The sequence below is a fragment of the Hypomesus transpacificus genome, chromosome 11 (genome assembly GCF_021917145.1).
Source record: "Hypomesus transpacificus isolate Combined female chromosome 11, fHypTra1, whole genome shotgun sequence".
Classification (NCBI taxonomy): Eukaryota; Metazoa; Chordata; class Actinopteri; order Osmeriformes; family Osmeridae; genus Hypomesus; species Hypomesus transpacificus.
The window spans coordinates 17,286,304-17,298,040 of NC_061070.1; the positions used below are offsets into that span (position 1 = coordinate 17,286,304).

General features: G+C 40.8%; 1 protein-coding gene across 1 annotated transcript in view; it reads left to right on the forward strand.

The window, feature by feature from the left end:
• Nucleotides 1-11,737, forward strand: part of LOC124474190 (glutamate receptor ionotropic, delta-1-like) — a 146,547-nt gene that overhangs the window by 110,816 nt on the left and 23,994 nt on the right. Inside the window, exon 7 of the mRNA XM_047030128.1 lies at nt 4,262-4,278. Coding sequence (XP_046886084.1) covers nt 4,262-4,278 — 17 coding nt within the window. The remainder of the gene's footprint in view (nt 1-4,261; nt 4,279-11,737) is intronic.

An 11,737-nucleotide genomic window follows, 5' to 3' on the forward strand; every position in this document is an offset into this window, starting at 1 on the left:
ATTAACATTTAAAACGTTTTGTAATAGATGATGACAAGATATTGACCCTATCAAGTTCCTGTAAAGAATAATCCTAGAATTTGTATTTAACGGGAGTCAACAGCTGGGTAGGATCGAAATGTTCCTTAAGACCAGCAGTGATCAGCTGGCTTCCTCTGACCTTCCAGTCATGGGAGCAACATTCAAACCAAAAGGTGCCAGGTGTGTTTCTGGGGCTTTAAAAGCCCAAACATGAATTTATAATCACAGGAATGTCTTTTCACCACTGAGTCCACGTCAGGTGCTACAGGTTTGAATCCTCCAGGGACTTTATCTCGGTTACTGTCCACTGCTATCACTCCCCTCTGGCTCAACAGAAGCCTCCCCTGCCCCTGTCCTCTCTCTTTGACCCACCTATGTAACTCTTCAATTCCATTTTCCTCACTATAACATCATGACAAATTGAAGCTGTCAGACAGTGATCTATCATTGTCCTGTATCTCTTCTTCTTTTGCCCTCTGCTCTCTCCTTCGTGCAGAACTCCCCTCTATTTCGCTCACCACACTCTTAGAGTGTGGTGAGCGAAATAGAGGGGAGTTCCTACCCTCCTATCGTTTATCTTCTTGTGTCTTTGCTTTTTCCAGTTTTTGCTTTTCTTTCTCTCTTTCTGTTTGGCTCCATCTTTTGCTCTCTCTCTCATTCTCTCTTTTACACATAAAAGTTCTTCATCTATTTCTCTTTCCCTGTGTATTCCATATCTGTATTTCTCGCTGGTCTCTATAAGGACATTATGATAAACGGTCACATTCTGTGCCACTAAACTTTCTATTGTATTCCACCCACATTCTGTAATAAAAAAAAACATGTCTGACGTTAGAGAGACAGACGCACACACAATTGTCACATACATGCTGAAGTATATTGAGTTGTTTTTAATACAAAGTCTCAGCAATACAAAGGCAGATTTAACTAAGACAGATTTCGGAGGGGAGAAAGCTGCAATGTCCATATGTCAGGTATACTGTAAACGCAACATACCAAAGCTGCTTGACCAAAATGCGAAAGCACGTCCTCGCCCTTAATCTATCTCCCAGTAATACAGTTGGCTGGAAATGGCAATTCAGTTACTTGTCAGGGGCATAATTGTGTTGTTGCTGTTTAAATTTGATTCTTTCACGTAAATTGTTTGTTCACATGAAGGGGTCTTAAGCACATCAACAACTGATTTCTGCAAGGATGTTTCAGCGCATAATTCGCATTTTAATAGAATGGGTGGAAGTCATGCAAAGTTTCTTTATGCAGAGAAAATAGAGAATGGGCAAACACTTTTGTCAGGGCATCCTGCTCTCAAAATATATAGGATTGGAACACCTCTGGAGGTGAATAATTCACAACAGGAAGGAATAATCATGAAAAATAGCTTAATATAAAATTTCTGTTATTAAAATGGAAACGTTGGCAAGCTCTTTTCTTGATGGTTTGTTATTACTCGTGATATTATGAATCATCTAAGGAAGTTTAAGGGCTTTTCATAAATAATTTACCTTTCCATAAGTAATCTCGCAGAATTAAAACTGAGAAAGTAGTGTATTCTTAATTTCTATTTTCTTCTATATTTTCAAGGGTGGTAGTCTGGACTACCTTCAGAGGATAGAGTAACTATTCACCGGTCGGATGATGATGAGGATGATGTAGTTGATTATTGTGATGATGAAGATGATAAACGATAGACAATATTACAGTAACCAGTCGTTTCCATCATGTGGAAGACTTTCTGTCTTTAATTGAGTGTACCCTGATACTGAATGTGATGTGGCCACACACAATGTACCAAACATACCTGAGCCACGGACTCATAAACTTTACTACCACAAAATCTATAAATGTGTTTCTGGGACAAAATGTCAAATTTATTTTATCATTTACAGCACTGCTCAACACAGAGAGGAAATGCTTTTAACTCACGTCCCGTGAATTTCATTTGTGTTTTTCTATTGCATTCCCCAAAAGGTATTCATGACCTGACGGACGGTGATAAACTTTGATGGATGTTTGTGATTTTCAGACATCCTTAGTGTTATTGAAACCGTAAACCTCTTGGGCACGTTTTATTTCTTTTAGCCACCGTGGAGCGGGAGACTAAATGGTTAAACCATAAAAGGCTTGTAATCAAGTCCATCTCCTTTATCTTCTGACCTCTAAACTTGTCCATAAGTGTCACGTGTGAAGCGTCATGACCCACGTTGTTCTGCGTTTCACCTCCGTGATTTATACGGTCTTTACCGTAGGACAATAACACTCTTCTGCCTGTTGATGTGAACAGAAACTGCAGAAATCTTTCTTGTCGTGTCATCGAGATGCTGTCGGTTGTGTGCATCGAGACTGTGTGTGAATAGCACACTTTCGATGGGTTGATAATGCCTGATGCAACCACACACGTGCATTGTTGTTTTGTCACAGGTTGAGTAACGCTCATGTTCTGAATAGTGAAGCTTTTTTATTTAGTCAGAAGTAGGCGGCAGCTGCAATGGAAACTTGATCACCCAATCTGTGATGTGATTTAACAGAATATCTGATGCAACTCTAGGATTATTATTTGTGTTGGATGTTCTAAACTTTTAAGTTTTGCCAAGAAGTTCTGAATTGTTTTAGCAGGTGAATTATTGCACTGTTCTCAAGGGAGGAACACCAAATAGGAATTTGTTGGATAATTGTAAAGCCAACCATTTGGAAAACAGGTACTTGTTCCCAATCCACATCGCATCACACACTCCGCAAGTTCTGGGGAGAAAAAATGTAAACCACTTTGGTCTGCCTTAGTTTAAAAATGTAAAGCTACAGTCAATACAATCACTTTGAAATTCCTTATTAACTCCCTACGGTTAGGTAAACTGATCTTTTATGTGGACACGTTATGTAAAGCATTATTTTCGGTAATCTGTATGCGTATCTGCTACATTATCCCTGTACGGCTGAACACGTGTACAGGTATCAATTTTGAGATTATTGTAATTCTTTGATTTCACTTCTAGCCTACAATGTACTAATACTACTTAGTTGTATGCACACACACGCACAAACACACACACACACGCACACAGATGGTATATCATGACGTGTATCTATGCTGTGTTCAGTGATAGCCTCAGTTCAGAGCAGAAGACTATAAGAATCGTATCTAATCTAGTGTCTACAAATTGTAGGGGTTTGACGAGATCATCTGTTGTCATAAAGGTGAGTAACATCTGGGTGACGTCCAAATCCCACGCCCCTTCCACACCAACAGCAGTAAAACAAGGGGAAGTTGTTGGTGTGAAAAGGTCTATGTGTTCACTCATCCCAGCACTGCACAGCTGCTGAAGTAAAGAATTTTTCACTCACTCATTAACTCCCACATTCAAATACTCATTGAGTTAATTACTCCTCTGAACCTAAATTCATCTGTATTTCCCTTGGACTCATTATTGATTAGCAATTAGTTTTACCCAATGATTGCAGACAGAATTCATGAAGGGTTTTTATAATTCTTGATATGCTTCATCACAATGGCCTTTGTCTATATAGCCAACAGTTGAGATCAAGTACTTCATATTACAGCAGTTGCAGTGCATTACTGACAAGTGACAACCCCACAGACTGTGACTTCAAGCATTTGACTTTGTAGGGTTTAATGATCATCAAGCTAAATTGAAATGCAGTATCAAATAGTAGAGTTCGGTATAGTACAGCTCATACAATATTCATCATGGAGTCCTGGACTAAAGAAAAACAGAATGTCATTGTTGCTGTTGATGCTTGTTCATGTCCGTTTGTTGGTTCATATTCTGACTGAGGCCAGTCTGCTCGGGGTGGTCTAGTTGTGTATGTGTTTGTGTGTGTGTGTGAGGGGGGGGGTTTGGCCAAGCTGAGCCGAAGGCTGGCTGTGGTCAGAGAGATGGATGAAGAGGAGGGATTGTGCTGTCCAAGATGCCCTGTAGAATCTCCTCCAGATCCTTCTCTCAAACAGGCCTTTTCAGAGCCCCTATTCAGAAAGCAGTAATTGCATCATTTTTCAAGGCCCTTGGCTCTGTCTGACGACTAGGCCAGGCCCATTAATCAAGTTAACGGAGAAGTAAGTGATTTCAAAATATAGAAATTATATTATAAATATAGGCTTTGATCAGGCTCTCCAACACAACCTCTTCCATTACCTCCAGCTTGCACAGTGTATAATGCCTGTCGTTATGCATGTGTGAGAGTTGGATAATTTTGTTTTTTGTTGTTGCTTTGTGCAACTTTATAGGGGTCTTTTTAGCATCCGTATGATTGCTTGCTTCTCCACCATCCATTTCTTTCTCCCTTACAAGCTATTACATACCGTAGTCACTGCCAAATAGCTGGTCCCCTTCGAAAGCCTGTGCTCTATGAAAGAGCTTGGTAAGTCCCCTGAGCGCACAGTTGAGACATTTATTGTGTCTTGATGTGAAAGATTGAATTGAAGTTCTCAGGTGTATTGGAAAGCTTTAGCTGGCTATGAAGCTGTGCAGTCATTACTTGCAGTCAATACAAGAAAACACTGGAAATTAGATTCCGTCCACACTGGAAACAGACCACTTCCCATTTACCCCTCAAGTCTTCCTTGTTTGTCTGTCTCTCTCTCACACACACACTCACACAGACTCTTTTTTTACAGTAAAATATGTATTTTATATATTTGTATGTTAACGAATTTTGGTCTGAAACTAGTACTTTATTTCCAAGATTTCTATTATGATGTGTAAGAGTCTTCAAGCAAAGACTGTCTAAAAAGCACATCTCCAAATGTGAAAACAAGTCGACATTTGGCATGAAACCGTTTGCCAGATTCATGAAAGTTTATCATACACTATCTACAGTCCATATACTTTTGCACTTGGAAACTTTAAAAGCACAGCACAGCTTTCCACCTCCCACTTCAAAGCCAACATGGAGCACCAAGTGAAATGCCAGGCACAGCTATGGGCCACATCTTCTGACTTTCTTAGGCATTGGGGCTGGCAGTATGCCAACACTGGCTTCTCTTCCTGCTTCATACCAACCGTTCTGTCAGCTCTGCTCACAGAACACAACTGTTATGAACTGTACTGTACTGTACTCCAACCCTCTTACACCACCTCCAATGCTCTTTGATGTAATTAACTGTATACATTTAAAGTTAGTCTCTGGGCCTAAACAGGAGCCCCTCCCTTATCCCAGAACTGTGAGGTGATCACCATACACACATATATATATATATATATATATATATGGGTAGTGAGGTGGCTGAGCGGTTAGGGAATCGGGCTAGTAATCTGAAGGTTGCCAGTTCAATTCCCGGCTGTGCCAAATGTCATTGTGTCCTTGGGCAAGGCACTTCACCCTACTTGCCACAGGGGAATGTCCCTGTACTTACTGTAAGTCGCTCTGGATAAGAGAGTCTGCTAAATGACTAAATGTTAAACAAGCGCAGAAGCAGCAAGGCCAGATTCATGAAACTGTATATTTCTTCAATTCTTTTCCAGGTCTTCATTTTGTTCCTGTGTCTAATTTCTGAATTATGTAAGTGCTGTGTTTTGTTTATTTGTTTGTTGTTTTTTAGATGAATGTCCCTGTTTGTTAACTTATCAGATGTTAAGACTCTAATAGAGTTCTATTTTGAAGTTACTGGAATGAGTGGGTTACTGTAAATCGGTTAGATGTTTGCATTATTCAAATGCATATTTCATGATGGATACCATATTCTTCTTAAGAAATGAGTCAGATGCGTATCAATCAAGAGTATCAGTAGTCAATCTCAGCTTCAGAAAATCTCTTTGTAGGTTACATCTTAACTGTGACCAGCTTTACCATCAATATGTGAGTGAGCAGAGGTGCTGCACTGTGACAGTGATACACTCGAGTGGCCCAGGAAATGTGTTAACCTTTAGGCTGCAAGTGAGGAGGAGAGGAGATAGGAGTTTTAGGATAGGAGAGACTTTGTTCTTGAAGCCTGTCTGACAGTTCGACTGCTCAAATCCTGGCAAGCTGTCACATCTTAATACCCCTTTCCCACTTTCAGGAGCATTCTTGTTTCCCAGCTCCTCTCTCCTGTCTTTCCTTTGAGAGTGTTGGAGCCCGTAGCCTAAAGCATAGATAAGAGCTCTGGGAGTGTGTGTATCTGGGTGTGTGTCTGTCTGTGTGTGTGTGTTTGTCTGTGTCTGTGTGTGTGTCTATGTCTGTGTGTATCTGTGTGTGTGTGTGTGTGTGCATGCCACTACCTGGTGGGTAGTGTTCTTGTCTCAGAGGCAAAGTGGAAAGAGGCCTCTGGTGCATGATGGGACCGATAAGCTTGAACAGCCTTGAGTGTTGAACAAGGACGGAGCATGGTGGAGGGGGGGGGGGGGGGGGGGGGGGGGGGGGGGATGGAGGGCGGGTGTCTGAGATAGAGAACCCAAGTCATCGCCATCAGCCGTGGGCCCCCATGTTGCCTCTCTTGATGCACAAGCACAGACTCACAATGTAGGAAGCATATTTGACAGCTAGCTTCAACTGTGGCGAAGTCAGATAAATTGGTTTCTTTCTGAGCCTCCCATTAACATCTGAATACTACCTACCTGCTCTTCCTGCAGAGCGAACACCTTAGCTAAGACGCTAATCTTTACTTGGTTGTTCTTCACAGCACACCTTAAGTAGAAGTTTCAATTAGCTTTCCACGTCTCTACAGGATTCTGAATAACGGTTTATTCTTTCATACAGATTCCTAAGAGGCTTCCAAGCTTTTTATGCAACCTGCCTTGAAGGTAACAGTGTCTGAAGTGGTATCTCAATTATTAATGTGTTACCCAAATAAAAGTGACTTTTAAAAGTGTCTCCAAGATGTGTATTCCAGGTCGGGAGGTTCAAAGCGAACTCAGAACTCATTATTCTAGGCTAATGGTCTTAAACCAGAGTGCTGCTGAAAACAAATAACCATGGGTATTTTAAGCTCTCTGGTGCTATAACTCCAAATACTAACACTTATGTTAGCCGTTGATTGTGACCAAACATGTACCTTTGTATGATATGTATTTAATTATACATTTTCTTTATTTATGAATGGATGTATTGCTGCAGGAGAGCCTCAATGATAGATTGCGCCCTGCAAATGGGCAATTTAATTATTACAAAACTGGAAGCAATACAGTCACCTTGCATGTGGATACAGTATGTTGTGAAGCTAGTTTCTGGTCTGACAATTATTATGTTTTTCTAAAGTCAATTACATGGGTTATTACATCCATCAATTAGGCAATAAACATTCGTCTGAGGTAGCATCATTGTGGCCAGATCCACAACATAAATCGCTGGCAGGTGCAGGTGCAATGTTAGTGTACCGGCAGTATATAAAAGGCACCTTGTAGATATGTAAAGTAATGTGTCTTTTCTCAGTGCCAAAGACACTTAGCCGATTATGCAAGGAGTGTTCCCTAAGGCACCTTGTTAAAATGCAAAGTTGCTTCAATACCTCGGCGGCCATACATACCAGCAAGTTCCTTCAGCCTTAAGAAGTCAATGTTCAGCACTGCACTCTTTGCCCCATTAAGTGTGTTTTACGTCCGCAGGTGATCCATATCCTGATGTCGGGCAGGGGTATATGCGCCTATCGGCTTTGTTGTGGTTAAAGTTGTGTTGGCCTTTAGTTGCACCAAAAGCTCTGCATTGGAACTACACTATTCCGAAAAACTCAAATTTCCAAACTCCTTCTTTACTTCCTTTGCTATTCATATGTTTGCTTGAATATGTATGAGAGTTATCCATATTAGATTTTTGCCCCGATGATTATGCTTAGGAATTGAAATGACACCATTAGGCTACAGCTGACTGCATTGGTATGAATATTCAGAATCTCGGTCAGGAAGAGGGTAAACAAACTAGCATTTACCGAGTCTGTAGGTTTTGGTAGATTCAGATTTTGGTTTTACTGACACAGTCGTACACAGACTGGTTTGAACTATAGGCTACTTTCACTCACAGCGGTTGCTCAGACCGATTTTTCCTTGGCTCTCTACAAGTCCTCATTTATAGGCAGTGCATGTACATTTTATGTGTGCGTCTGACCAGCCAACGGTATAAACGCGTAGTCGCTGCATTGAGAGAGGCACATTAGCGATTCTGCTCAGGGATGTGGCTAACTGTAGGAGGCTAGCCCCCTAGCTGTGAGCGAGCAGCGGCATTGCCGTGACAGATGGGAGCTGTGATTCTGTTTAATGTCACACGTGGTCTTCCAGGGAGGGCTGGCCTGGTCTGGAATGCTGACAAGAAAGGACGAATATCATCAGATGTGAGATATCGCTAGATAGATGTTAACTCTTACCTGTATGGAAGCTGACACTTCAGAAGCTTAAACCGTGCAGTTTTTCCTGTTAGCTTTCTCGGTACCCAGACTCGACCTTAACGGTAGTGAGCAGGTACGGTCGGCCAAACAGTCACAATTGACGGCTTTCCTACCTTGTTAGTTGGCATTAACTTGGACTACATGTTACTTCTTAAGTACCTTTTGACAGTATGTGAGTGCGCGTATGTGTCAACAGGTGAGATTTTTTGCCCCAACTACACCTTTGTCAACATCCCTGCTAATATGGATGAATAAGTCTGGGCTGGAAGTTGTTTCCACAGCAACAGACCACAGTAGGGAGTATAGGGCACAATGGCCCTTTCCATAGTGAATATTTCATGAAGGTTCTCATTACAGGTGGTTTGGCTTTGTGATGCTGAGAACCTCAGGATGTGATGCTTCAGAAAGACCCTTCATGGTCTGTCCTTTCCACATTTCACATTCATATCCCTTTCACCATTCAGAGCACCTTTTGAGGCCTTTGTTAACGCCAGGAACTTAGATGCTAGATGCTCCACGTGTAGGCTACTGTGTGATTAGCTACTGAGCTGTAAAAAGAAATGTTGTATTCACATGTTGTCACTACGTCCCCCTGCCCATAAGAGAAGTAGCTAATACCATACATTATAGCATGTTATTTTGCTAAGTAAAACAAACCCTTGAGGCCGTCCTCATTCAAACCTTATCCACAAAACACTTGAAATAAACAGTAGTACATCTACCCTCCTCTCAAAGCTTCTCCACTTATTTTGAAATAGTATCTAAAAGCAATGGGTAAACAATGTAACCTTAGCAACATGTTCTGGCAGGGCAATACTGGCGATCAGCGATACCCAACCTGTAGTCCGGGTTAAAGCAAACTGTTTGGCTCCCGTGGTGTTGTTAAATGTGTATGATCAGCACAAATTAATTTAATTGATGTGTTGTGTGGCCGCAAAAGTATTTGAGCTATGCAAGTGGGCAGCAAAGTTGAAAAGGTCGGGAATGGCTGTTGTAGATGACATGAACAGGACAGTGTGTGTGTGTCATATTTAGAGGTGACAGTCACCAACAAATGACAACCTATAGTTTGTTTATACACCTGTGGTTGGTAAATACTTGAGCGACAAAATGCATACATATCTCCCTAGGACACTCCATCTTGCTGTACATTTTCTAATCAATTGAGTGCACATGAGTGGACAGGGAAAAGCTCACAAGCCATTACTGTAACAGCTAACAAGATGGATGCTATCACATTACCCTAATTGACATTCAGTTCAACAACATAACATGTCCAGTATGAACTGCAATAGGACATTTGTCATCCGGGATGGGAAAACAGTGACAAACTCAAGCTCTGACTGTAAAGAGAATGTACAACGGTCATAGACTTAAAACTCGTGCATTTGTATTAAATTCACTATGTAGTGTCACATCAGTGAACCCCTCAGTGAATGAAGGGTCTTGACTGTGTGAGGACCTCAACAAAAAACATTGTGTGCCGTTAGAAATTCATCTTATCAAGTACAAAAGCAATATTGGTCTTTAAATGACTGACAGGAAACAAAAGCTGTTGTCTAGTTCCAAGGGCAACCATGGAAAAAAGAAAGTTTTTTGAACAAACTGCGATTCTGTTACAACAAATGACTAAATCATGAAGGCCAGGCTGGTGTGCCAGCTGAAAAAAACATGTATTTATACAGGCTATGAGACAACAGAGATGCAAGGGATTTAGTGTCAGTTCAAGACCAAACATGAGCTGAGTAGACTTCAGACAGCTGCATCAGCTTCTTAATACATCATCTTGTCATCTAGGAACCAGGCAGCACACAATGACGAGTTGTTTTGGAATAACATGGTTCCACAGTTCATCTTCCATGTTTTCAGTTATAATAATAGCGTATTCATTCAGTAGATTTTATCCAAGGTGACGTACAGTACAGGAGGAAGTCAAATGCTCAATTTTTTTATTTTTATTAACCTTTATTTAACCAGGAAAATTCCTTGATAATGAGATATAGTTCATAAATAATACTCATGCTTTCAGCATCACTGGGCCTTTCTCCTGCATGCTTCGACGGAACCATGTATGTTTATGTCTGCCGTTGTCCATCTGGTTAGCAAACATAGTCCCAATCAGTCATTTTGTCTCTGTTTTGTATTTTGGTGAGAGAGTGCAAAAAGTAATCATGCTTACAAATGACAATTGATCCCTGCCTCACATGCCTGAGAGAAGGCTTGGGAACAGTTAATTGCTAGTCGATGCTTCTGGATCCACACCTTGTGTCTCCCACCCACATCTCACCTGTGCTGTTTACACATGAGTTATTTTTTCTTGAAACAAACAGCAATATGTTTATCATTAACCCTAATGAAGGTTTGTTGTGAATCTTGCTGGCAAAGATCAATTATTCGACTACACACTAGATGTACTTGATATAAAATTGTAACTGTTGCAACTGTTGTTATTTTCTGAAGAATTGTGTGCCAATTATTTATTGTTGTGAAATAGCTGTAATACACAGTGTGGTCAATTCTTTGCTACTCTCTAATTTAAGTGTCCCTCAGCTTTCATTGACAGAAACCATCTCATTATTTTGTAGCAAATAAATTACATTGTAGGTATACAAATCTCTTATTGCCATTGCTATTTTCTAATTCCTTTTGGTTGATTATTTTGTACTATATTACCGTAGCTAAAGTACATGTGTAATTGAAAGACATCTCTTGTGTTAACACTGTCATAGAGAACAGTATAAAGCCTATATTAAAAGTAAAGTTATATTATATGAGTTAAATTATGGTGTCACAAGTTATAAGTCACTATAATTGTTGTGTGTTTTGTACTGTGTCATATACATTTACATTGAGTCATTTAGCAGACCCTCTTATCCAGAGCGACTTACAGTAAGTACAGGTACATTCCCCCGAGGCAAGTAGGGTGAAGTGCCTTGCCCAAGGACACAACGTCATTTGGCACGGCCGGGAATCGAACTGGCAACCTTCAGATTACTAGCCCGATTCCCTAACCGCTCAGCCACCTCACTCCCCATATATATATATATATAACAAGTACAAAGTAATGACCTGGGATCAGTCCTCAGTGCTAAACGCTGTTGTCTACATTTGTGTGCAGGATCACGTGGCATCAGACTTGGTCTAGGGGATAAGAACTTCTTCTCATCGTTGAATAAATCTGCATCGGGTCACTAAGTACAGCATCTGTTTGGTTAATTTCTGCGTTTCTGTCAATAGCGGACGACTATCTGTTTGAGTGCAGTTTGAAGGCATATGGCCCCCTTTCATTCCAGTGTGAGTAAGAGATGAAGCATTTCAACCGTGGAGGTAAATATTACTCTTCTGTTCAGGGGCCTGGGCGATTTGATGAGACCAAGCTGGAAATGAGGGGGCATTAAAATCAAATCA